This window comes from Pteronotus mesoamericanus, unplaced genomic scaffold (genome assembly GCF_021234165.1).
Source record: "Pteronotus mesoamericanus isolate MK-2021 breed Mesoamerican mustached bat unplaced genomic scaffold, CSHL_Meso_final scaffold_118, whole genome shotgun sequence".
Classification (NCBI taxonomy): domain Eukaryota; kingdom Metazoa; phylum Chordata; class Mammalia; order Chiroptera; family Mormoopidae; genus Pteronotus; species Pteronotus mesoamericanus.
Window position 1 is genome coordinate 11,941,919 of NW_026555301.1, and position 27,869 is coordinate 11,969,787.

At 35.9% G+C, this 27,869-nt stretch overlaps 1 protein-coding gene across 1 annotated transcript in view; it reads right to left on the reverse strand.

The window, feature by feature from the left end:
• NDUFV2 (NADH:ubiquinone oxidoreductase core subunit V2) overlaps nucleotides 1-27,476 on the reverse strand; it is a 37,520-nt gene extending 10,044 nt beyond the window's left edge. The window contains exons 1-7 of the mRNA XM_054587369.1: nucleotides 27,285-27,476; nucleotides 13,857-13,922; nucleotides 12,350-12,412; nucleotides 12,146-12,262; nucleotides 7,309-7,477; nucleotides 5,958-6,067; nucleotides 2,056-2,132 (exon numbers count right to left, since the gene is read on the reverse strand). Of these exons, the coding sequence (XP_054443344.1) occupies nucleotides 2,056-2,132; nucleotides 5,958-6,067; nucleotides 7,309-7,477; nucleotides 12,146-12,262; nucleotides 12,350-12,412; nucleotides 13,857-13,922; nucleotides 27,285-27,338 (656 nt within the window). The 5' untranslated portion in view covers nucleotides 27,339-27,476. The remainder of the gene's footprint in view (nucleotides 1-2,055; nucleotides 2,133-5,957; nucleotides 6,068-7,308; nucleotides 7,478-12,145; nucleotides 12,263-12,349; nucleotides 12,413-13,856; nucleotides 13,923-27,284) is intronic.
• Between the last annotated feature and the right edge of the window lie 393 nt (nucleotides 27,477-27,869).

A 27,869-nucleotide genomic window follows, 5' to 3' on the forward strand; every position in this document is an offset into this window, starting at 1 on the left:
ATCAAAAAAAAAACAAACAAACAAAAAAAAAACCCCAAAAGGTGAAAGAAATCATGGGTTTGAGTATAAATACAACCCTAGCAACACAAGCTGAAGTCTGTGGAAAATATGGACTTTTCTGAGGGTTTAGGAGGGAGGGCAAGACAGCTGCTTTTGAAGGAAGAGTGTGACAGGACCAGTGGCTAAGAAAGATACTTTAATGTTAAACGACAAAAGGCTTCTCTTAGGTAGACTCCAAAAAGGAGAACCATTCTTCACATAGAAATGTTTTACCCCCAAAAACATTAAGTGTAGCCCAAGAAAGTGAAGAACTAGGAAGAAAATTCCAAACCAATATATGCAAATTCAATTTGAGTGTTAAAAGAAGTATATATTTCTTAGAATAGAATTTAATAGTCAATAGGGGCAAAGCCTGCCTTTACTAAACTTAAGTTATCCTGAACTGACCTCTTTTTCTTATCAGGTAGGGTTATTAGTCTGCCAGGATTGAGTACTTCTAGAGTACAGATTATAGAACCACTCATTCCCTCTGATTTAGCACCAACTTCAGGGTTATTGTTATTTGTAACAAAAAGTAGGAAGATACATTTTAAAACAGGAATAAAGAACATATCACCCCTGGCTGGTGTGGCTCAGTGGACTGAGTGCCCACCTGTGGACCGAAAGGTTGCTGGTTTGATTCCCAGTCAGGGCACATGCTTGGGTTGTGGCCAGGTCCCCAGTTTAGGGCATATGAGAAGCAACTAACTGATGTTTCTCTCCCACATCAATGCTTCTCTCCCCCTCTCCCCACGCCTTCCCCCTTCTCTAAAAATAAATATATAAAATCTTAACACACATCACAGTTCTTTTACTACATTAGACTACTATTAGGGCATTAAAACCTAAGAATATGTTGAAAGAAATTTTATAAAAAAGCAAAAATACTTACAAAAAGATTACAGCTGTATTAGCCATGCTAACATTTGCCAGTATTAAAAAAGTGATGTGAACACATAGATATGGAACAGAAGTTTGTTTAGCAGCAAAGGCTCAGGTTCATAATTGAAAGAAAAGTACCAGTAATTAGCATAACACAAGTGCAGGATGGGAGCAAACTAGATAAATAGTGCTTAAGTTGAAAAACATCTATGCATAACTGACTATGTATGTAATTAATGGTATAATGTATCTGAAGCGAGAATTGATATAATTAGGTTTCATTATTACAGGTATAATGTCTGGAACAAAGAAGACGGTCCCACAATGCTCTGCACACTGCTTACTAGATAAATATATCTCAGATAGTGTGATTACTTTAAGTATCACATTAAGAAAGTCACTAGCCAACTAAAAACACCTAAGAGGAGAGAGACTACGCTCTGTAGTACAAGGAAAAATAATGGGACAACTGTGGGTATAAAACCTGAGAAAAAGATATGGGGAAGACAAGATAGCTATTTTAAGTGACTGAAGAGCTATCCGTATTGTGGAAGACGTATAAAAATTACCTTCTGTTGGTTCAAAAGGCAGTATAGGACCTTTAGTCAAAAATCCAATGGAGACAGACAGGCTTTGAGTCAATCTTCTGACAGTGTGAACTTTTAAATAATAGACTAGATTTCTTTGTAGTAAATTTCCCTTCTCTATAAACATTGAAGTAGATACTACAGCATTATCTGATAGTGTTTTAGAGGAGGAAAAAAATTTTTGCTTTAGATGACAGGATGGTATAGATACTATCCAAGGCTCCTAACAACTTCTGTGAACTTGGAGTATGAAGTTTTGTGGGTTTTCTTATGCCTTAATTTATTTATTTTTAGAGAGAGGGGAAGAGAGGGCGAGAAACACCAATCAGTTGCCTCTCGTATGTGCCCTGACTGGGTAGTGAACCTGCAACCAGGCACATGCCCGGACCAGGAATGGAACTGGCAATCTTTGACTTTGCAGGATGAAGCCCAGCCACCCGAGCCACACCAATAAGGGTGGGGGTATAAAGTTTTAAAAATTAAGTTTACATCAAAGACTAATTTAGATTAAAGTTTTAAAATTTATTATATAAAAATAAAAGCATACCGTGGCCCAGGTTTTGGAGTTTTGCCAGCCTTGAGCTCATCAATAATTTCTTCAATATCCTTAGGTGTTAGATCCTCCTACAAAAGAATATTAAAATTATTTTCTACTATTGAAATCTTTGTAAATCCCCAATATCACTTAGTTTATTTGTCTCTCTCAACTTACAAATTAGTTACCAAGGTAGCAGCAACTGAATAACTTCTATAAACTCATACAGTACACACTACTAAATGCAATATGCAGTAAGAGCTGCAGCTGAAGAGGCAATACAACCTAGTGCTCTGAAGTGTAATAGTTCGGCATCTAAGTCTTCACTCTATCATTTACTAGCTCATAATCTTAGACAAGTTATTTAGCCTCCCTAAGTCCTTCTTCATTTGTAAACCTACTTAAGAATTCAATGAGAAAATATATAAAATAGAACAGTGCCACAGCAAATGCTCAACGAATGCTATGCCCCTGAAGAAACACTGAGGTGGCAAATAGTAATTAGAACCAGCAGGCGCAATAATTTATAAGTAGATGATCTAAAGATCTACTATTCCAAAGATATCTTCTTTCTTTCCCAGGTGAAATTCACGGTTTCAAAATTTATTTAATTTTTGAAGGGAAAGTTAAAAAAAATCTTATTTTTGACACATTTATTTTAATGATCCTGATCCTCCACATTCCATTTCAACTAGAAACAGTCTACACAATGCACCTGTATATAAATGTTAACTCAAGAAAGGATTCTGTTCTTTTAAATAACAAATATAATTAAAACACATGAACACATGCACTTGTGTGCCTAGCTGCTACAACCTAGATTTAATCAAAAGACAGTCAAAACAGAATGGCAAGATTAACTAAGAGAAAAGTGCCCAAACTACATTATATTCCCTCCCCCCTTCAAAACCATTAAGTATTTAACAAAATATTTTGTAGTATCCTATACTATGCTAGAGAAATCATGATTCAATACTGTATCTCCAGTGCCTAGTCACATAAAAGAGCTGTAATACTGGTTGAATTAAGCATTTATGAAAATAAAAAGCTCCTCTGAAACTTAGGGTTTAATGTTCAGAACTTCATAGCTAGAATATATCTTTAAACTCACCTAATAATTTTATTCCTTCCCACGAACTTTTATTACAAGAACTTGAAAACTAACATAAATACTCATATTCCTACCTAGACAGAACAACTTTTAAATTGCCATATTTGCATTGTGTACACATATGTCCTTTTTGGGGCTGTACCATTTGAAATCAAGTTGTAGACATCATAACACTGCACCCCTAATACTTCAGCAGGCCATCTCCTAAGAATAAAAAAATTTCCTTAAATAACATAATGCCATTACCACACCTAATTAACTAACAATAATTCCTTAATAAAATCAAATGTCAAGTCCATACTCAAATTCATAACCATCCTCAAAATGTAACTTTTTTGCCTAAGTAGGATCCAGTGAAAGTTTATGTGACTACTACATTTTATCTACTGATCAACTGAAATACTTAAAAGTTAACTGCCTGCCAAAGACCATGCTATTACTAACTGGAAGAATCTTTATCTGTTGGATAAGTCTATGGGCTACCATATTTAGCCTTAGAATACTTAATATAAGACTGTCTAATTTCTTCTTAACTCAAGATCCTCATTATTATGAATACATTGCAGAAGTGTAAGAAAAAGGAATGTTGTTGCCATATTTTTAAAGGGCCTTTTTTTCTTATCTGGGAAACAGATAAGAAATTTTAACCACCGATCATTAAAATAAAGAAAATCACTATAGGGAATGAAAACTCCTTAGAAATCTAAAAAGCCAAAGAAATCAAATTTCACCATTAAAAAAAGTTATAGATACCCATTTCATACATTATGGCACAATAACTATCCTGATTCAACTTCCTGTTGTAACAATTACAAATGCTTTTAAATTTCATCAATACACTGGCAAAAAAGAAAATACCCAGGAACCAAAAACTCAAAGAAAATCCAACTAGAGAAGTGGAACACCAAGCAAACTTGGCTTTAGGGATTCATAGCCTAGAGCAGCGATTTTCAACTGGTGTGTTGAAAGGATTTTTAAAACATGCAAAAAGAGACTATTTAGTCAGGGACACTGATCTCTTTTCCCTTAGGTTGTCAAATAAAAAAATGACAAAAGCCAATACAGCAGCTGTCCACTGTGAATGAATCAAAATTATAACTCCCTGGCCAGGAGCTCAGTTGGTTGGAGCACCATCCCAAACACCAAAAGGTTGTGGGTTAAATTCCCGGTTGGGGCACACACGTAGGTTGAGGTTTGATCCCTGATCAGGGCATGTATGGGAAACAACCAACTGCCGTTTCTCTATCTCTGTCTCTGTCTGTCTCTCTAAAATCAGTAAACATACCCTCAGGTGAGGATTTTGTAAAAATTTTAAAATTAAAAAAGAAAAAGAAACTATGATACCTGCTAAAACAGTACTGAGAGAGAAAACTGAGAGAGGTATGATATCATCTCTGTAAATTTTGTTAGAAAAAGCAATATAACATTGCATATTAGTATGGCTGGTACATATATTTAAAAAGTTGAAAAACATGTTAAGGAAGAATACACACTAAATATATGATAGTGTTTACCTCTGGGAATGAATGGAAAGCAATAGGATTTTGGGTAGAAATGAGAATGGTTTACCTGCATCTACAGCTTCTCTCTCTACAAATAATTATATGGATAAAAATAATTTACTGAAGTGCGGAAAATGTTATTATCTATTAACTCTGGGTGGTTACTTTCTCTATTTATTTATTGGATTGGCCAAAAAAGAACATTTTTTTTTTCTGTACGATGGCTTTAGTTAATTAGCACTTAGTTGCCTTGTACTTAATCCCAAACAATTTTGTTAGATTGTATTGTGACACCTGTCATACCAGCATGAATTTAAAAAAAACTTACCATAATCAGTGAATTTTTGTGTAGCCATTTTAATGTTGAAGATGAGAGAAAATACGCAACATTTTCAGCACATTATGCTTTATTATTTCAAGAAAGGTAAAAACGCAACTGGAATGCAAGAAAAGATTTGTGCAGCACATGGAGAAGGTGCTGTCAAAAAACGCTGTTGAAAGTGGTTTGCAAAGTTTCACGCTGGAGATTTCTTGCTGGACATTGCTCCACAGCAGGGCAAACCAGCTGAAGTTGATAGCTATCAAATCAATACATTAATTAAGAACAATCAACACTATACATGTGGAGACAGCCAACATACTCAAAATATCCAAATGAGTAAAGTTATTGGTGAAAATGAAGAATGTGCCTTATTTTACAGAAAAAGCTGTATGGACTTTCTGACCAATCCAACAAATGTAAATTACTAAATTTTTTCATAATTTAAAAAGTTTTACAAACATCATTATCCCTTAGAGTTAAATGCAAAAATTTTTTAAAATACATTTTTAAAAACCATCTGGTGGACAATTCTGTAGAAGCTAAAATTGGCATATTTTCTCCAGGCTGGTACCACAGACAGCCTGTGAACAGAAAGGTCACAGGTTAGATTCCCAGTCAGGGCACATGCCGGGGTTGCAGGTCAGGTCCCTGGTTGAGGGTGTGAGAGAGACAACGAATCAATGTTTCTCTTGCACGTCAATGTAGCTTGCTCTCTTTTTCTCCCTCCCTTCCCCTCTCTATAAAAATAAATAAATAAAAGCTTTAAAATTGGAATATTTTTATGAAAGGTTTTGTATGCTTTGATTTTTGAAAATCAAAGAATACCAAGAAACAAAAAGAAAAAGAAAAACTTTGGGGTATTTATATCAACAATTTCTTCTAAATGAGTAATTCAGAAACCAACATTTAAAGGATGGGAAAACAAGTATTTTAAATATGACATCATACAACTTTAATTAATACTAAGTGAAATACTCACATAGTAGTTGTCATTTATTTGAACCATTGGTGCATTTACACAGGCCCCTAAACATTCCACCTCTATAACAGTGAAAAGTTTGTCAGGTGTAGTCTCCCCAACCTTTATTCCTAAAAATATAAACGATCACTGTAAGGACCAGATTATATTTTAATACAAATATGATTTAAGAAAGGAAAAATAAAACAAACCAACAACTTATGAGCACTAAATTTCTTAAAGAAAACAAATCTGTATAATTATACTAGAACATTCAAGGATTTCTTAAGTGACCTTATTCCTTTAAAAACAATTAAATTTCAGGGGACTCCTCTCCAGGATATGTTGTCAAAAAGCAGTCCATCAGACTGCACAATTTTCATTTTGACTGTAATAATTAACAATTACCCTACTAAGTCATTTATAATATATTGGCTAAGACTCAGAACACTGCTAATGTCAAACATCATTAAGAATGTGAAGGAAATAATTACTCTGGTATCTTAAGGGAAGGCATTTTGGCAAAATATAGTAATCTGACACAACTATTCTACTTCCTATAAACAATCTCAGTATACAATAGGATAAGTATTCAAAGATGAGTATACATAAAATTGCAGAATAACTTGTTATAATAGAAAAATGAGAGACATATTATGCTGTAGTCAAAATGAAAAAGCAAATTCAGACATACTACATTTATATATTTAATGACGAAAAACAATTTAAACAATATAAAACCTAAAACTCAACTTTTATCAAAATTTGTATCTTAAAGGTGGGGGTGGGATTATGAATAGGTTTCAGCTTTCTGTTTTATATACTTCAACACTGCCCAACTGTATTTACAACACACAAGTACTTTAGAGTATATTTAGTAACACCTTTTTTCTAAAAACATCTTTTACTTTATTTGATATGTATAACTAAATGCAGCAATGGACATTTTATGTAGAAAAAAATAAAATCCCATTTCAGACTTCCCTTCCTGAAGCATTCTTACTATTCTCGTTTTTTTATTTGTCCCAAGGCTAGTTTGAAAGAACACAAGGACAATGTAGTCACTTTTTTGCATACCACATGCTATCACAATAAAACTTAATTTTCTAAACAATGAGAACTTTAAAATTCCTAGTTTTTCCAACATACTTAATGATTACAAAAGAAAAGGTGAAAATTCAGCTTCGAGGCTAAAAGCCAATAGGACAAAATATGAAGATATAAAGGTAGATAAACAGGATGACAAAAATTTACTCATAAAGTACAGATCCAGTAAGATAACAAAAGTTGGAAAGGTCATGTAGAAACAGGTCAACTCTAGAAAGAAAATGCTAATTTTCATAAAAGTTTATAAATATAATGTGTCCCATACCAAGCTTTTTCTGAATGGCCTCCAGTATGCTGTCGGAGTTTCGAAGCATGCAAGGTGTAGTAGTGCAGACCTGAATGTGGTACTTCCCAACTGGCTTTCGATTATACATTGTATAAAAAGTTGCTACTTCATAGACTCTCATTGGAGGTACTTGTAAAACTTCTGCAACCTAAAAAATATTAGGACATTTTTAAATAATATAATTGTAAGGTTTATAATTGAGCTTTAGGTATGTAGTAAAAAGCACATTTTAATAGTTTAAATTTGGTAAAAATAGAAAAGTTCTTCAAAAGCAGAAAATATACCTGTATTTGATATTTGCAAGGTCTAAATCCTTTGATTTTTGCACACATCGTACACTTAAACTACACAGAGCCCAAAGGCTAATAAATCCCTGTCCCCACAAAAGCATCATTTTCCTCTAAATCTTTGTCTTTCATTATTAAGAATTTCTACTTCGCTCATTTCAACACATTATTTTGTAATTAAAAATTTCTAAATGGTAAAAATTTGGTGGCCAAATTCTAATGTATTATACTTCTTTCAACCTTTCACCAGTTTTTCAAAAAGCCTTGATGTTACTGGAGATGTACAGTGCATGCAAATGGGTATGAGGACAGAAAAACAGTTGAGAAGCAAAGCTTACCTACTAGCCCGTATTGGTTTACATATTTACACACATACATGCCTCTCCAGTACAGTCCACACATTACTATTTCCTATGGATCTTACAAACTAGTACTTCTCAACCTTTCACATCAAGGTATTTACAGAAAATACTTGTTTTGACATATTGCGCTGGGGGTATATGCCTGTGGAGCAAGGGGGTGCAGGGTGTTCAGGACAAAGGAACTCACTATCTGCAAACAACTGTCTTGGTCAGGGCAAATCTGTTAGGGAAGACAAGGGATTTTTTTTTAGCTGTTTGCGAGGGCTGGTCCACACACACAGTCTATTACGACTAATCCTGGCTACACTTTTCTTGGTGATCTAATATTATTAATCTATTAAGTCTTAAGATTTGCTATCTGGTATTCATATATATATATATATATATTATTTATTTGTTTACTTATTTATTTTTAGAGAGAGGGGAAGGGAGAAAGAGAGGGAAAGAAACATCAATCAGTTGCCTCTTGCACACACCCAACTGGGGGCCGGCCCGCAATCTAGGCATGTCCCCTGACAGGAAACTGAACCAGCAACTGTTTGGTTTGCAGGCCAGTGCTCAATCCACTGAGCCATACCAGCCAGGGCTGATATCTGGCATTCTTAAAAATTATGTCATATCCCCATTTTTACATGAAAGAAGAGCTCATTAAATTACATTTCAGATTATATGTTGAGCTTTCTCATATCAAGGATTCTAAAGGGAAAGTATTCTCAAAAGACGTTTAATCACAGCTCACCGGTAATTAATTTGGTGATACTAAACGAAGTATGTACTTCTCTAAATCTGGGAAGCTCTCTCAAAATATGTCTGCTGGAGCCTGAAAATACACATACTGGAACCCTACCACTGGAAGGCCTTGATGTCTAATTTGAAAATGCTTCCCTAGGGCTGCTGTTATGAACCACAGTAATGGTTAAGGAACTAAGGCATGAGTTTCAAGATTTGTTTTTGTTGTAGGGTTGGGCTTTTCTCTGGGGTTGGAGAGAAACAGTAACACTCTTGTAAAGCAGAAAGAATCTTGATTCTACTCCCTATATGCTATTTACCTGCTTTTCACACATAAACGTCCAATTCAAAATAGAACAGGATAATATTTTTGAAATGTTTTCTTATTAGTTTCTCATTTATATTATTTTGCTCTGCTAAACTTGCCACTCAGCAAGACTTCCAATAAGCCTGTCATTATTAAAAACATAAATTTTTGCAAAAAGTATCAATAATTTAAAAACATACCTCAATAATTATTTAAAGTTGGCTATTATAATATGGAAAACAATCTGTAACCCCAAAGAAATGCTATTTATTGAAAAAAAATAAACAACCCACCTGTCTATGTTTACTGAGTACAGAATCAACCAAGCTTGCTTTTTAACATTTTTCCATAGTCAAAAAAGAAAAAAAAAAGACATATATATTCATTCGCAGTCCACAACAGTATTCGGGTACTGTACAAAGCAAGTAAGAGATCAAGGAACTAAATCTAAAATCTGCGTTTGAGATTCCATTAGATAAATGAAGACATTCCTATTCTCCAAGAAAGATGGTAACAGTCCAGCCTAATAGACCAAATAAAATGTAGAAAGTGAAAAAGAAGAATGAAGTAGAGCACAATCTCTGCAAGAGTCAGTGAAGTAGAAAACACATTGAATTGAAAATAGTTCCCAAGTTCTTATCACTTAGAAATCATAATGTAACATTTGGAAAAGATCTTCACTTCAGATAAGGAAGTATGTCCAGAGGAAAATCAAGACTTCTTAGCTCAAAGTCAAATATATTTTCCATTATATCACATTGGTTTATTAGTTTTGTGATTCTCATAAGAATCAAATAATATACAGTTTTGTATACCACTTTGTAAACTATACACTGTACAATAATACCATACAAACGTAGTTATAGTAATAGAACATGAATAAACTTGATATTGGATTTAATGTTGGAAATACAATTTGTAAAAAAATGAATTTTATATATGAATAGACTAACTTTACTTAAATTGGTCATCCATAGCATTTCTGTAGGTTGTTGATTCCAAGGTGCCACAATTAAGTCATATACTATGTTTTATATATTAATTTTTGTTAAAGCCTGTTGCCAAAGATAAAAAAATATTTAAAAGATTCATGATTTGCTATGAGCAGACTCTTTTTTTCTGTAATTCTAGTATTTAAATAGTACATTAATTTTCAGAATATTGTGACAGCAAATTACAGTGGTGCCTCGGTACTCATTGTTATTCGTTCTCAAACTGGTGAGTGCCGAAACCAACTAGTACCGAATACTGAAATATTTTCTCTTAGGGGCGGCGCCGTGACTCATACAAATTCTAGCAAGTGTAACAAGTTCCAAGCAAGCGCCAAGTACTGAAACATTTTTTTCTCATCAAACTGCAATGAGTACAAGGTTTGACGAGATCTGAAGCTGACGAGTACTGAGGTATGACTGTACACACATTTGGAATCTTTTCTCTTTATTGTGGCCATTTCTCTCAAAAGGGGGGAAAAAAGAAAACCTCACTACAGTGCCTTTTCCTACTTCTGGAAATGATTATTAAAAAAACTCTACCTTTTCAACATAGATCAATGGAAGAGAATAGAGCCCAGGAATAAACCCATGTCTTTATGTTCAATTTGACAAAGTGAGCACAAACATACAACAGAGTAAGGAGAGTCTCTTCAACAAATGGTGTCAGGAGAACTGTACTAGTGCATGCAAAAAAAAAATGAAACTAGACCACCAACTTACACCGTACACCAGAATAAACTAAAAATGGATAAAAGACTTAAATATAAATCAAGATACCATAAAAATCCTAGTGGAAAACACTGGCAGTAAAATTTCAGATACCTCATCTATCAATATTTTTGCTAAATATCTCCTAGGGCAAGGGAAATAAAGGAAAAAAAATAAACAAATGAGATTAAATCACAATTAAAAAGCTTCTGCTTGGCTACAGAGACCATAAACAAAATTAAAAGGAATGACTATATGAGAGAACGTATTTGCCAACTGTACACCAGACTAGGGTTTAATCTCCAAAATATATAAAAAACTCATACAACTCAACACCAGGAAGAAACAATCCAATTAAAAAATGGGCAAAGGACCTGAACAGACATTTCTCCAAGGTGGACATACAGATGCCTCACAGACATACTAAAACATGCTCAACACCACTAGCCATCAGAGATGCAAATTAAAACAATGAGATATCACCTCACACCTGTGAGAATGGCCACCATTAATAAATCAACAAAAAACAAGTGACAGCGAGGATGTATAGAAAAGGGACCCTGGTGCACTAATGGAGGGAATGCAGACTGGTGCAGCCACTGTGAAAAACACTATGAAGTTTCCTCAAACAATTAAAAATGGAATTGCCTTTTGACTCAGCAATTTCACTGCTGGGAATATACCCTAAGAATCCCAAAACACCAATTCAAAAGAATTTATACATCCCTATGTTCATAGTAGCACTATTTACAATAGCCAAGATTTTGGAAACAGCCTAAGTGCCCATCAGTAGATGATTGGATCAAAAAACTGTGGTACATTTACACAGTGGAATACGACACAGCAGAAGAAAGGAATTTCTGCCTTTAGCAACAGCATGGATGGAACTGGAGACTATTATGCTAAGTGAAATAAATCAGTCGGTATAAGACAAGTATCATATGATCTAACTTATAAGAGGAATCTAATGAATAAAATAAACTAATGAGCAAAATAGAACAAGAGGCATGGATTCATGGAACAGACTGATAGCTCTAAGAGAGGAGGGGGAAGGTGGGGACTGGTTGAAAGAAATGAAGGGATTAGTCAAAAAACATACATGAAGGACCCATGGACATGGACAATGGTGTGGGGATTGACTATGGAAGTAGGAGCGGGCTGGATTGGGGTAGGTGAAGGGGGAAAAAAATGGGACATCTGTAATAGCATAAACAATAAAAAAATAAAAATGAAAACCCTACCTTTTCAGTTCTATGCATTACTAAGGGAACCAACAAAAACACAAACATAATTTGAAGAAACATATAAATGACTAAAGGTCTTCAAACTCTTATATTTTGACATCAGTGACTGTCAGAGAAAATTCTACATAAGGGAGTTATCATACACAATCTCACCTCTTTCTGAGCTAAGCCAAAATAAATTCAGTACCTTGTTCATAGCAGAGATGGGAAGCCATCCATTCTGTCTTTGGGCTAAATCCAGGACTGGAAGCACAGCTGCTGCTTTATGCCCTTCTGGATAGTTTTTTACAATTGCTTCTATTCTCTGTATCAAAGAAAAAGCACCTGTTTTTATACACCTGGAAGATACTAAATATTTTGTACATTAATTATAATGTTAATTTCATCATACCTTATAGTTTTCTGGTGTGAAATCAAATGGAGTATCTGGGTTATTCTCAGGAGTATCTCTGTGCTATGCAAAAGGAAAAAATATATTCCAAAATGATCAAAATTCCTCAAAAGTATGAGTAACTTTGTACATTATTGTTGATCATTTAATCTCTTCAATTTATTTTCAACAGATACAAATCAATCTATCCCCACATCAAAAAGAATGGCTAAACCAATTATTAAATACACATGTGATGAGTATGATTCCCAAAGTAATGTTAGCAGAATTCAAAATTTTAGAAAATTTTAGAAATCACCGTTTAATGTTTAAGAGAAGTAGCTTTAGGACCAAAAAACCAAAGGGTTACCCAACTTAATTAGAGGATAAGATCTTCTTATGTAATTACCAAAACATTACTAATTACTGGGAGCCTTACGAAGGTGGAATTTTGAATGTGAACATACATGCATTTTTCCAAAGAGAGTGTGTCAAATTGTCAAAGGGACTCACTACTTTAGGGAAGGTGCAAAAGCAGCATCTTCTCCCATAATAGAAACTAGTCAACAGCTAGTTTTCTGTAACAGAAACTAGACAACAGCAAGCAGCTTTATTTTTTCTCCATAAAAGAGCAAGCCCTCTTTAAAAACGGACAAGAAATGGCATGCCAACAGGAAATCTTATGAGTCACAATGAGATGATCACTTACACTGATTACTGTTTTGTATGTAAGATGAACATAGAACTGAATCTCTTAATATGTTAACTCTTGGTTCTTCTTTTAAGGATATAAAAGAGGAAAAATCAAAACTCTGGACAATGATCTCAAACATGTGTCATACATAATGTTTTTAGACAAAGATGATAAAATATAAAGCAGGAATCTATTTATCAATAGTATGCCGACTAACATTAAGATTCACCCTGGAAATAACTCAGTTTATAAAACTGTATCACTAACTCTAAATCATGTAAGTCCAGTAAATTGCTTTTAAACAATACCAGACTAATACCTGAAAACCATACCTTTATCAGAGATGGGGAATAAATTATCTTATCCTTTCTGAATTGTGCAACTAAGGTAGGGAGGTCATTGACCTTTACCTGTAGTTAAACCCTGGAAACCAAAAATACAAAGGCCAACTGCCAATGTATTCACCCTATTACTAAAATCAATAGGGCCATTTTGGAATTCCCCAAGTTGCGGCCTCAGAATCTTCAGCAAGCCAATGACCGAGTTTTAAGAACTCAAAGTGTGAAACTGAGTTAGGGATCACTCATAGTAATTTCACCAAATAAGAATCTAAATTCTTATTCTCAGAGTTGCCCTAATACCAACTTAAACTGGAGAGGGGTTCAGCTGGAACCACACATCTTTTGAAAAGTAGTGAATTTAATTAGCTGCATTTAAATTCCCACAGTGGCCAGGACATACCAAAGACATGGCTATTTAAGATATTTTGGATTATTACAATGGATTTACCCAAATTTTCGGGTCTTTTCATTGTGAAGAAATCTAGTAACTTACCACAAATAAGGCTCCTCCGGCTCCATTTTGCACAGCTGTCTTATGCAAATTCCTTATATGTCTTCCCTAAAATTTTAGGAAGATTTAGTAAATCACAATCCTTAAGAAATTTTTCATATTCACATGGCAATACTTTAAGATCCATAACTAAAAACAACAGAATCAACTTACAAAAGTAAAAGATTTTAAGAGATATGGTCTACCACCCTACACCCCACCCATTTTATTTTAGGGGAGGTATAAAAAAATGGAGATCCAAAGGTAAGGTTACTAACTTGCCTAAGGTCATATATGAGTTAGTGGAAGAACCAGTACCAAACTCAGATCTTGAGTTGTGTATCCATTCTACAATACTGTTGACATACATTTGGAAGAGTTAATATATATACCATTAACTTACTGCCTTTTCACTTTTGTCTGAATCAAGGTGGATGTCAGCTTTCATTTAGTGCATTCATAAACATATTCTCATTTTGTACAAATGAGTCATATACGCTGTACAGATGAGTCTACTATATCTTCCTTTTTAATTCTTTATTTAATTAGTTTAGAAACTTCTGCTATACAAGTAGTTTCAGAAAACTGCTTATGATGGATGCTATGTAGGCTGATCATACTCAATTGTTTTGGAAGAAACAACTGACTTCCTTCTTCAATGCATTTCATTTCTCTCTGCTCTGTTGCTCCTTCCATCATTTCTACTTTCTCCATCCTCTATTCCCCCGAAAAGCAATCCAACTATTGTTCATAAATATGGATTCCAGAGTTATACTAATCACAGACGGTACAACACTGGATTAAACCAAACATGGAACTGGTAAAGAATTAGTCAATTCAAAGAAGGCAAACATAACAGAGAAGTAAAGGCAGTGATATAATACAATCGTATTTTCCTGTTCTCTAGGTCCAAATAATACTTCAGTTAAAGAATTAAGTTTACATAGAGCATTTGCTCTAATTAACAAGACAAGACCCCAGATACAGAATGGGAGATATAGGTATAAAACACGAGATTAATAAGCAACAGTGTTAGGATAATCAGGAAGAGAATTCAGTTGACCAGTGGTACACAAGGGGAATTCAGCTATCTAGGTTTTGTTTCTCTCTTAGGCAGCAAGTGGATACAAAGTGTTTATTATATTTTTTTGTGTCTGAAATATATGACAATTAAAAAAAATGCAACATATTGAGAAGACATTTTATGTTCTTGTATTTTTATTCAGTTTCTCTCAAATCGCTGCAGGGTTAATCTGTGAATTAAATATACGGTTATGCCTATATCCCTGATTTGCCTGTCCAGAACCTGGACTGAAATAAACATAAAACGAAGGCGATAATGCCCAAATAACATTATAATAACATCAGCATAAAGCTTTGAAAAATTAAAACTACCATTTAGAAGACAGTACTTACAACTACCTTATCTGAGAAGACATATATACATACATATTTTAAATCAAAGAACAATTTTTACTGAATAACAGTGAGTTACTCAACTAAATTCTAAGAGAAAACAAGATTTCATAATAAAGGAAGGAAGGATTAATTTACAAGTAGGGAAAGTATCCAACCCACTCTTTTCTTAACTTCTGAACCCAACATTTTCTGCGTACTTTGCTGGCTTTTTATCCACTCCCTCAGGGTAGGTGTCTTCACAGCTCAGTTCTGCTCTATGTTCTTTACAGACCTTTTGCCACTGAGAACTTACCTGTTTTCATCTATTAACTCTATGCTGATGACTCTAGAATCTTATACACGTTTGATGACAAAAAGTTAACAGCTTGAGGTTATGAATGCATATAAATCAATGAGAAAAATGAGTAAATATGAACAAAAATGTCACAAAATTCAAATAAACGTACCAGTAATTAAGAACATGCAACTTTAAATGAGTTAACATTTCCAGGATCAAATTAGCAAAGAGTTATTTTAAAAGATAACATTTAATTCTGTTGTGTGTATGGAGAGATGGGCATGTTTGTGTATTAGGTAAAAATTGATAGACTTTTAACAAAGTAAATGGGCATCATGTATGGACACATCAAAGAAAGTTTCCACCTTTTAACTTAATTTAACTTTTAGAAATTTATCCTAAAGAGTAGTAGAAAAAAAGCCCTGACTATTATGGCTCAGTTGGGCATCATTCTGCAAAGCGATCGGGCAACGAACCATTAGATTCCTGGTCAGGGCACATGCCTGGGTTGCAGGCCAGGTCCCAGTTGGGAGCATGAAAGAGGTGACTGATCAATGATTCTCTCCATTTCTCCTCCCTAATCCCTTTAGGAATAAATAAATAAAATCTTTAAAAAAAAGAATAGTAGAAAATGAGTATAATGATTTACATAAAAATGTCTTCTCTAATTTGTTATAGCAAAAAACAAGCAACTAAAAAGCCCAACATAGGGAGGTTTTAAGTATTAATAATTTCAACAAAAAAATCCTATTTCCTAAAAATAATGACATAAAATAATTATTCAGTTACAAAAATTATCACCTCTACCGTTAATCCTATTTTTCCTTCCAATTTGCCTTTACATGAAATAAAATACCACCAATCTCAAAGTTAAAACAACTTCAATATTTGATCCTTTCCTTCCTATTCTGTCACATACCTTTATTTAAAATTAAAAGAAAAAAAGACAGTTTTGAAAATTGATCTTCAGGGCTACGTAGCTACATATTGGAAAATCTATTGAGGCACTTTCTGGCCAAACTGTAATTTAGTACATGTACGTGAACTTACATACACAGAGACACTTCTATCTAAAATAAAGTGTTTTAAAGTCCAAACCACTGAAGACAGACTATTACTGTTTGCGAACAGTTAGAAAAAAGCATCTAAGTTATAGAAAAATAAAAAACAACAGAGTTTCAGATTTCTTTTTTGAGATCTGTATGTAGCCCATCATTATGCCACTTACTAACATATAACCCTGCACAAGTCGTAACTTTTTAAGCCTCAATTTCTGCACCTATAAAACAGGGATATTTATTTATTGGAGTGTTTTGAGGTTTAAATAATGAAGTCTCCCTGAAAGTACTATATAACCTGTTAAAACATTACCCTATCTGCTTAGCTGACATGTGGATAAAGTATTTAAAAAATGAAAAGTGGAAGATTTAAACAACTGCATTTTAAAGAATTAAACAATTTAAAATTACACTTTGTTCTAGATCAGTAAAATATGCCATTGGTATTTTAATAGGGATTGCATTGAATCTATAGATTGCTTTGGGAAGTATGGTAATTTTAATGATGCTATTTCTTCTAATCCATGGACATGGTATATACTTCCATTTATTTGCATCATCTTCCATTTTTTTCTTCAGTGTTCTACAGTTTTCCTAGTACAGGTCTTTTACCTCCTTCGTTAAATTTATTCCTAGGTACTTCATTTTGTGTGTATGTACACATTTTTCTTGTTGCTATAGTAAGTGGGATTTTCCCCCCTAGTTTCTCTTTCTGATAGTTCATTGTTGGTGTACAAAAATGCCATCAATTTCTGAATTTATATTCCACTACTTTGCCAAATTCACTTATTAAGTTAAATAGTGAAATACGCCAGTTGCTTAAAGACAAATACCACATGATTTCACTTATAAGAGGAATCTAATGAATAAAATAAACTAGTAAGTGAAAAAAAGGGGAAGGGACTAGTCAAGAACGTGTATGAATGACCCATGGACATGGACAACAGTGTGGGGATTGACTGTGGGAGAGGGGGGTGGGGAGGGATAGGTGGAGGAGGGCAAACGGGGAAAACTGGGACAACTTTAATAGAATAACAGTAAAAAAATAAATAAATAAAAGTTAAAAAAGAATAAACTGTATTTATTTATAAGCCCCCCACTAAAAAATACCAGGCTTTGTTAGTTAACTCTAACAATGAGTCACTCTCCACTGACACAAAAAGGAAGAGATTACTGAGTTTCTTGCTTTTGCACCTCATTTTTTTTCCTTTTACCACTCAGCACTCCTCCGTCCTACTCTCGCAAAAGAGAGAAGAACGATGCACATTATTTTTATTTTTTATTTATATCCACATAAGACAGCTGATTTTTCTCATGAAAGTGTATTTTAAATAGTTGAAAAATGCCATCTCCTTCCTCCCTACTGAAATTAACATATAAATTTCTCTTTTTACTTAAAGTGGGAAAGGAGGAAGTAATGCTGATAGACAATTTCCCAAGGGTCTCAGGTTTCTGCACATCTTCTGATCAGAGGTACTAAAAACTAAAAGTTTTTGTTTCAGACTATCTCATCAAGGATTTTTGTAGAGAATGTATCCCTCTGGGGCAAAAGTTGGGCAGATATTCTTGCAGCTGTGGTTGGACTCCTCTGTGGTGATGTACAGTGTTCACCTGGGCTGCTCCATGTCACTCCCATGGGCTCTGAAGGTCAAGGGGAACCAACATGAACATGAAGCTCATGACGTCTGCTGTGCTCCAAGTAATAAAGTCCTCTGTCTCTGACCCAAGAGTCTCAGCCAGCATCCATGAAGATGAGGCTAGTTAACTTGTTTGCTTACAAGTAGAGTACATTCTCAGAGCCTTCACAGTTCTTGACAAGAAGGTCAAATCTACAAATACCCCAGTCTCCATGTTGTACTGATTTTTCAAAATATAGAAAGTATTATAATACAGAGAATAGTATATAAAGAATAAAGGAATAAATAATATGAATATAGAGATATTATAAAAGAAAACAATTAACAGTAGCTATCTCTAGAGAGGGGGACGAAGGATCTGGAGTTGGAGAGAAATTTACTCATAATATATGCAACATATATTAATAAATTTGCCTTTATCTTTATCCTTTACTCCTAATGTATAGCATATATTTTATATTTACTATAATATATATCCTTGCATACTGTTGGAATTATTTGCCATGTATGTGTATCACATTTCAACTTTTAAAAACGAAAAGTCCTTGATCCTCTTCCTCTCTTACTATCATCACTGTATTTCAGACATTATTTCAGGTCTGTGCATTATTCTAAAAGTTTTCTAGTTGACCCTTCCCCAATCCAAATCACCCTAATGTCACCAAACTAACCTTTAAAATACCATCCTATTGATGGTGCATATGATGTTGAAAAGGACCAATACCAAATAGAACAGTCAATTTCACTGTTTCTGAAAACCACATTTTCACATTCTAATACCTCGGAAATTGGTATGTATCACGTATCTAAGATTCCATAAATACCCTATGTGCATAGAGACAATTCAGCAAAGAAGTTAAAAGCCCAGCTCCAGAGCCACTTTCCTCATTTGTGAAACTGGAAAAATAACAGTACATACTTCACAGGACTGTTGTGAGGATTAAAAGAGAGAATCCATGTAAAGTGCTTAACAGTGCTACCTGGCAAATAGTACGTACTATATTACTGTTACCTATTATTTACTATTAGAAGTACTATGCGTCAGACACTAAGCTCTGTAGATACTATTTAATCCTTATAACTTTCATAAAATGTATTATATCCAAAAAATACATTTAAACAGGTTCTGAACACTTAACAAAGGTCACATCACTAATTAATGGCAGAAGTCACATTAGATCTGTTGTACTAACGACAACAAAGGTCATGACCTTATTATTAGCCACTTGAATGTAATTATTTGAAGTTACTAGAGTTTTAGAACAGTGATTTTCAACTAGTGTGCTGCCATAATTTTTAAAACATGCAATACCTATTTAGTCAAGGGCACTGACCTCTTTCCCCTAAGACTGTCAAATTAAAAAAATAAAAAAATAAAAAAAAAGGACAATAGCCAACACAATAACAATAGCCATCCAGAGTAAATGCCCTGTCTTGAGACATAAATGTGTAGGTCAAAATAGAGTTGTATCTTATTGGTCACACTGCAAAATAAGGTTGTGTCTGATTGGTTAATTTTGGCACCAGAAATCCTTTAATACAAGTATAGGCGCTTGGTTTTTTTAAAAAGTCACTTTGGAGCAAAAATGGTAGATAATTACTATTATTTTTTGTAAATCAATAAAATGTATACCTATTTTTGTCAGATAAACAAAAAATGTATTTTTTGGTGTGCCACAGTATTTTAGTAATTAGTTTATGTGTGCCACAAGATGAAAACGGTTAAAAATCACTGCTTTAGAAGGACAGAGTAGATCTAGGAAACCAAGGAGTTTAATGAAGAAAACCAGGCACGCATATATAAGCAAACAGGTTAGAAATGAAAATGCCTGACTCCTTTGGCTCTCTATGTTCTACTTAGACAGAGAAGGATGCATGTATATGCTCTATATAAATCAAGCTATTTACTGTTTTTTAAAAACTATACAGTAAATGCCACTCTTCTGTTCCTATAGAAAATCTAAATCTAGGAAATTGTACAGCATTTGAGCAACTGAATTTCAATGACTGAAGTTGACTTCTTCAAAATAATAGAAAAAGGGCTAAAAAATTTTGCTTATACACAAGCCAGCAGAAATAAAGCCTGCTTCAGTGTGGTTGGTAGGGTAATAATATGGGTGTAATAATTTATAGTTTTAATTTGAACATTTCACTGAAAATGTGATATAGTGTGCTTGACTGTGATACTGTTATGTTACAGAATAACATTTTTATGATTTTATAATACAAAAGGGCTGTTATTTGTGCCAGACACTGTATAACAAAGGAAGCAATCAAAATGAGGGTCAACTGATAAATATTAGCCCTCATTTTTATGAAGTTAGCACATGACCATTTCAAAGTTCCCTTGTTTTGGGTTATTTTTAGGAACTTCACCTACTTTACATTCATTATAATATCGATGTCAGACACTTTCAATAAAGAAATAAAATATCACACTTCCGGTCAAGATAGAAGCATAGGTAAAGATGCCTCTCCTCCTTGCACAACTACTGCAAAAATTACAACTAGAATACAAAACAAGTATTACCCAGAACTGTCAAAAAATCAAGTTGTATGGAAGTCCAATAACCAAGGATTTAAAGAACCACATTCATCTAGAAGGATAGCAGGGGCAGAGATGCCCAGAGAGGTAGAGTGGCATGGATAGGCGTAGGGACACAGAAAGGGCAGTCCCACATCCCTGTGTGGTAGATAAAAATTGGGAGGGATATCTCAGAGCGAGGGATCCAGGCCCTCGAGACCACCCAGCTCACCCAGCCCATCCAGTGGAGGGTTCTCCAGGAAGGTAGGTTCCCATACCCTCTGTCTATAAAAACCAGTCGGGGTTGGGGCGGCAGAAGACACTGAGGGATTCTCAGGAGACTCCTCTTAAAGGGTTCACAACAGACTTAGGACTTAAACAGATCCATCCCCTCTGGAATTCAGCACCAGGGCAACAGCACGGAGGGCACCAGTGGCATATATGGAAAATTGAAGTGACTGACAGCAGGGTAAGTACTTGGAGACAGCTTCCTCTCTGGCAAAACTCCCCGGGCCAGGCAGCAACACTGTTGCCTCTCAGAGCCCTCCCCCACACAGAGCCACAGAGCAGTGACATAGGTTGCCTGCCCTGGCAATTACCTAAGGCTCTGCCCTCTCTAACTTACAGGTGCACTTTTCTACAATAGGCCACATGACTAAGGAGTCAAAGCAGCTCTACCCAATACACAGAAACAAACCACAGGGAGGCTGCCAAAATGAGTAGACAAAGAAATATGACCCAAATTAAAGAACAGAACAAACCCCAGAAAAAGAACTAAATAAAATGGAGATAAGCAACCTATCAGATGCAGAGTTCAAAACACTGTTATCAGCATGCTCAAGGAAATCATTGGGTACTTCAACAGCACAAAAAAGACCCAGGCAGAAATAAAGGTTACAGTAGGTGAAATAAAGAAAAACCTATAAGGAACCAACAGTGGAGGGGATAAAGCAGAGAATCAAATCAACGATTTCAAACATAAGGAAGAAAGAAGCATTCAATTAGAACAGCAGGAAGAAAAAAGAATTTAAAAAAATGAAGATAGAGTCGAGTCTCTGGGACATCTTCAAATGTACCAACATCTGAATCATAGGAGTTCCAGAAGGAAAAAAGGAAGAGCAAGAAACTGAAAACTTATCTGAACAAATAATGAAAGAAAACTTCCCTAATTCAGTGAAGGAAATAGACTTACAAGTCCAGGAAGCACAAACAAGATGGACAAAAAGAGGAACACACCAAGACACATCATAATTAAAACGCTATTCTCATAAGGCTGTCAACTGATTTCTCAAAAAACTTGGCGGGCTAGAAGGGACTGGCAAGAAGTATTCAAAGTCATGAAAAGCAGGGACCTATTACCGAGATTATTCTTTCCAGCAAAGTTATCATCTAAAATGGAAGGGCAGATAAAGCGCTTCCCAGACAACGTGAAACTAAAGGAGTTCAGCATCACCAAACCATTATTATATGAAATGTTAAAGGGAATTATATAAGAAAAAGAAGATCAAAACAATGAACATTAAAATGGCAATAAATTCAGAACTATCAACAACTGAATCTAAAAAATAAACTAAGCAAACTAGCAGAACAGAAACAGAATCATACACATGGAGATCATTTGGAGGGTTATCAACTGGGAAGGGGAAGAGGGAGGATGGGCGGAAAAAGTGCAGGGATTAAGAAGTACAAATTGGTAGTTACAAAATAGACTGGGGGATGTTAATAGTATAGGAAATGGAGTAGCTAAAGAACGTTTATGTATAACCCATGGACATGAACTAATGGGGGGATTGGTGGAGGGAATAGGGATTGGAGTGTGTAAACACGGTCCTTAATATTTATTGAATGAAAGAAATTTCCTACCACTGATGTGTAACATGCTTCCTGACCTGACTCCAAAAATAGTAAATCAAAGTTTCACAATGGAAAACCAGACTGACATTGTCAATGAACCTATAATTTATTATACAATGTATTGTCCTAGTACTAAATAGTGCCCAAAGAGAAGGGAAGTTCTACTGTTTGTATCTTTGAAATGGGGACTGAGTTCACACCTCCAATATAAAGATCTGAATTTGTAATGTGCTGATGGCCTGCCAACACTCACTGAATAGACTTAAAAATTTGTTCATTGTCTCTTTTTACTAAACTGTTTAAGGCTGTTGCAGGCAGAATAATGATGCCCCAAAGATACCCATGTCCTAATTCTGGGAAGCTGTGAAAATGTTAGTATAGACAACCAAAGAGAAGTATAGCTGCGGGTGAAATTAAGGTTGCTAATCAGTAGAATTTAAAATAGTGAGATTACTCTGCATTATCAGAGCCCAAAGTAATCTCAAGACCCTTAAACTGTGGAAGAGGGAGCACAGTCAGAGAAGGATGTGTGCCAGCAGATGGAAGCAGGGTCAGAGTAACGTGACGTGACATGACGCCGTGTGATGTGCTGTGAGAGCCTGACTGGCCCTTTCTGGCTTTGAAGAGAAAAGAAGGAGGCCATGACCCACCAGATAAGGACAGCTTCTAGAAGCTGGAAAAGCCAAGAAACAGATTCTCCCCTACAGCCTCCAGAGAGAAATGTAGCTTTGTCAACACCTTAATTTTAGACCAGCTGGACCCATGCCAGACTTTTAACCTACAGAATCATAAGACAGTAAATGTGTGTTGTGTCATGTCACCGAACTTGTGGTAATTTGTTATAGCAATAGAAAACTAATAAAAATGCCTTTTTCTTTTTTTTTAATTTTAAGAACTCCTTTAGAGTCTTTAAGGCAAAATGTAGATATCCTGGGACATTGCAAAATCAGGTTTAAAAATCTCTAATGGAATGAGAAAACATTTCATTCTACAAAAGAAGTTTCTACTTCTGGTGTAGCTGACTTGAGTAGATATTATCCATCCAAACCACTGAGTAACAACTATAAACTCTGGAAAAAATACTTTAATAAATAAAAGAACAAAAAAATTTCTGAAGGCACTGGAGAAAAACCAAGTGCATGCAGGCACAGGAGAGGAGCCTATACTTTGAAGCAGGCAACAAAGTGTTTTTGCAGCGGGGGGGGGGGGGGGGGGCCCCGCAGAGGTTCCTTACATCTTTTAGCCTGAAGGCAGACCCCAGTCAATCGGGTGCTAGGCAGTTAAAACCCTAAGAGAAAACCTGCAACCTTAATGGCCTGAAGAACCATAGATGAGTTTGATACAATCGCAGGCATGGGAAAGTGGGAAATCCCAGAAAAGGAAGAGCAAGCGAGGAGAAGCCCCAAATGTTGTGGATGGCCCCAAATCATGCATGCACATGATGCAGACTCCACGCAGCTCTGCTCAAAGAACTAAACCAATATTTGAGTTGCTACCCACAAGGGAGCCGGATTGCAGCTTGAGTTCAATTATGTTAACTGCCTACAACAACCCTTCGAAAGAATTAACAAAATCTCAAGCCTCTATGACATACTATTCACAACATCCAGGATATAATCCAAAATTACTCAACACACAGAAAAGAAAACAAAAACAAAGAAAAACAACCCATTTCCAAGAAAAAGGACAATCAATAGAAATTGCCAAACAATTTCAAAGCTGCTACAACCATGCTTAAGGACATAAAGGAAAATATCAATGACTGAAATGATAAAAAGAAAATATAAAAATGAAACATAAAAATTTTAAAACTGAAAACACAATCCTTGAAAATGCCACCACAACCCTCTCATGCCTACTACACTAAGCAGTGGCTTAGGAGAGAGGCAGTGACTAGCTGTACAGTGATGTCAACATTACAGAAAGTCATAGGCAGTTAATGAAGGAAAGGAGAAAGTAAGTCCATTCTGAGTATCTACTGATCCATAATTCACAATTTTTAGGCAATTCTTGACAATCAATAAAGTATTATTGCACTTTACAGAAAGAAAAATGGGGATCAAAGAGATTAAGAAATATGTTCGAGGTCACAACTAGTGTTTTCTAAGCACTTCTAGATACAGTACTAAGTTCTTGATAATTTTTAAGCAATGGTGAGCTGAAATGCCAACTGCAGCTAGCTAATAAAGCAGAAATTACAAGAAAATAAGCAATTTCTTTGAAAATGTAAATGGTTCCTTTACAGGTTTCTCATTTAGGAAAGCAATTTTATCAGGGACCTCTTTATTCACACTTTTCCTGATTTTTCCTAGGTCTGACACCCCATTTGTAAAAGTTAGAAGGGCCCAGTTAAAGAAGTAACAGAACATACAATGGAATGTTATGCAGCATTGAAAATGACTGTAGAAATGTTTACTGATAAGGAAAGCTGATCAAAATGTACTATGGGAAAAAAACAGGTTACAAAACAGTGTGAAAAATATCATCGGATTTTAAAAAACTCTGTAAGGTCTATTAATTGCACTTCAAAATGTTAAACATTTTGGTAATTTCCAAGTTAATGAGACTAAGGGTGATTTTCATTTTTTGAGCTTATTTTATTTGTCATTCTTAACATTGTGTTTTTCCTACAATGCATTATTTGTGGAAAAACTTACAAATCAAACCATTATGTTGTACGACTTAAAATTCTACAGTGATGTCCAATATTTCTCAAAAAAATTGGAAAAAATAAATAAAAAATTAAATGTATTCGTCAACTCAACAAATACTTATTGGGCATATACTACATACCAGGTGATGATTGTTAAAAGGAAAAAGAAAGTTGCATAAACTTGTAAAAATGTTCTTCTGCTATCTATTACTGTTCTTTTTCACTGTTAACACTGCCTTTCAATTTATACCCTCTTTTCCCTCAGAAACATTAGAAACTAAAATCTATTTGCACTCTAATTCTACCATTTCTACTGGTAGACAAGGCCTGATCCTCCTCAGCCCTCACCTGGGGCTCTGCAAGAGCCTCTCATCTATTTAGTCTCCCTGCCTCTGTCTCCTATCAAACTATTCCACCTTCAGTTCCATCCTGTGATCTACCCCAAACAGAAACCTGACCATATCCCTCCGTTCCTCTAAAATCTTTCACTGACTCACCACTGCCTCTAAAATAAATTTAAATTTTTTGGTATGGCACGCAACAGAGTTCTAAGATCTGGGCCCAGCCCACCTCTCTCACTTCATCTTGGAACTCTTTATCTCCGACAATGGAGTGGAGGAACACTGTGGCTTCTCACACCATCAAGCTTTTTCTCGCGAACTATTTATTAAGTCTCTTACGTTATTTTTCCGACCTAGAATACCCTCCATCCATCTGACCCCATTCCCCAATCTGTTACTATCGCCTGCATGAAAAAATCTTACACCACCTTCAGACCAAATTTAATGACCTTATTCACGCCCTAACACTGTACTTTTATACTGTATATTGACCTTAATCCAAAATTCCTCTGAAACTATCAACTCCACAGGAACAGGGATGGTCTAAGTCTGATTATGTAATAATATAAGGAAATAAAAGTACCAATCTCATAAACGAGATTTAGAATTTAAATATTTAACCTAGTGCTTGGCATACAGTCACCAAAGGTTACCTGTAGTTATTATCCACATTGTTATGTGGATAACATGTGCACGACCCACAATATGACCTCAAACGTTTATTAGAAGACTGACTTGTGCAAAATGGAAATGTTTCCTTTTTACAACTGAGAACATTCAAGTGAGAAGAATAGCTGGTCACAAAGAGAGAAAAGGCAGTGAAGTTCCATCCACACTCAGGTGTAACTCTGAAGGCCTGAACTTATTCTATACTACTAGGAACTATTTCTATCCCTTTCTCCTGAGAACTGCCTCACCCTATTTTACTGCAAGGACAAAAAGGCTTTCTTTCCAGTAAATGCCCTGTTATAATAATTTCTGGAATCTGCATTTTGAAGTCAACTTGAGTGTTTCAGCCTGAGATTCAACTTCCTTGCCTAGTATGAGATGTACCTGGATCTCAAAAAAGCCATTCAAGCGCTAAAATCCTGCTGTGCAGTTGTTGTAGTGCTCTTCTCTTGCCCCGTTCGTTACGATTATTTACCGAACTTTTCCGATATGCAAGGTACAAATGCAGTAAATGAAACACTGTAGTCACCCTTTCCTTGGCCTAAGGAAACGCTCATAAAACAATCAAGCCAGAACCCACAATTCCAGAGTTCTCTCCAAAACGCTGCAACCAGACTGCAACAAGGTCACTGGGCTTGACAGGAAAGTTGCCTCTTTCGGGAGCGGGGCTTTTGGAAAGAGATCTGGCCGACCCAGGCGCTAGAGTGAAACAGGATAAAACAGAAGACCGAGCAGCCCCTTCTTCAGCCTCTGCTTTGCAAAATCAGGTGCAAACTTCCCAGCCCTGTGCGTGAGGCCACGGACCCTCCCTCGGAGCTCCTAGCTGGCGGTGGAGCTGCAGCAATCTCTCTGGGGAAGAGGACGAAGGCCGCAGTGTCCTTGTCGCCGTCTGCAAGCCTGTGCCAAAGCCTGGGACTCTCGTGTGCTCACAATGAAAGGAGGCAAGGAAAGAGGGAGAAAGGGGACGGCAATGCCGGGGCTCATTCCGAGCCTCCTTACCCACTGGGCGGTGAGGCCAGCCGCCCGGGCCCGGAGAGCTGCGGAGAAGAACATGGCGGGCAAAACTGTGGTGTTCCCAGCAGCGCCTGGCGAGGATCCCCGGAGTCCGGGACGCACAGCGTGCGCGCCCCCGAGCCAGGCCTGACGCCTCAGGAGCCGCAAGCCGCTCCCTACGCAGAGGCAGCGGGGGCGCGCGAGGGCGCGCGAAGGATGCTGGGGCCCAGGGGGCGGATATTTCCCGGGAGAGGGGAGGAGTGAGGACGAACTGGGGCCCTAAAAAGGTCAGGTCTTGAGGGTTTCGCTGGGGTCGCAGCCTTGAAAGGAAGCGGCCTTGAGCTGCGTCTTCGGCTCTTGGGGATTGACACACGGACCTGGATTTATGGGGTGAGGTTCCCTTCTAGAGAGCCTTGTAAGGATTTAATCATTTCCTTTTTTATTGTGATTACTCTAAAAAATACTTTATTTCAACCCCTTATAAATCATATTTTACAGATTATGGAATTGAAGATACGGAAGGCTGCCACCGACTGAGCTATGCATAGACCCCAGAATGCTTTGGTTCCCGTTATTTGGCTTTAAAAATAT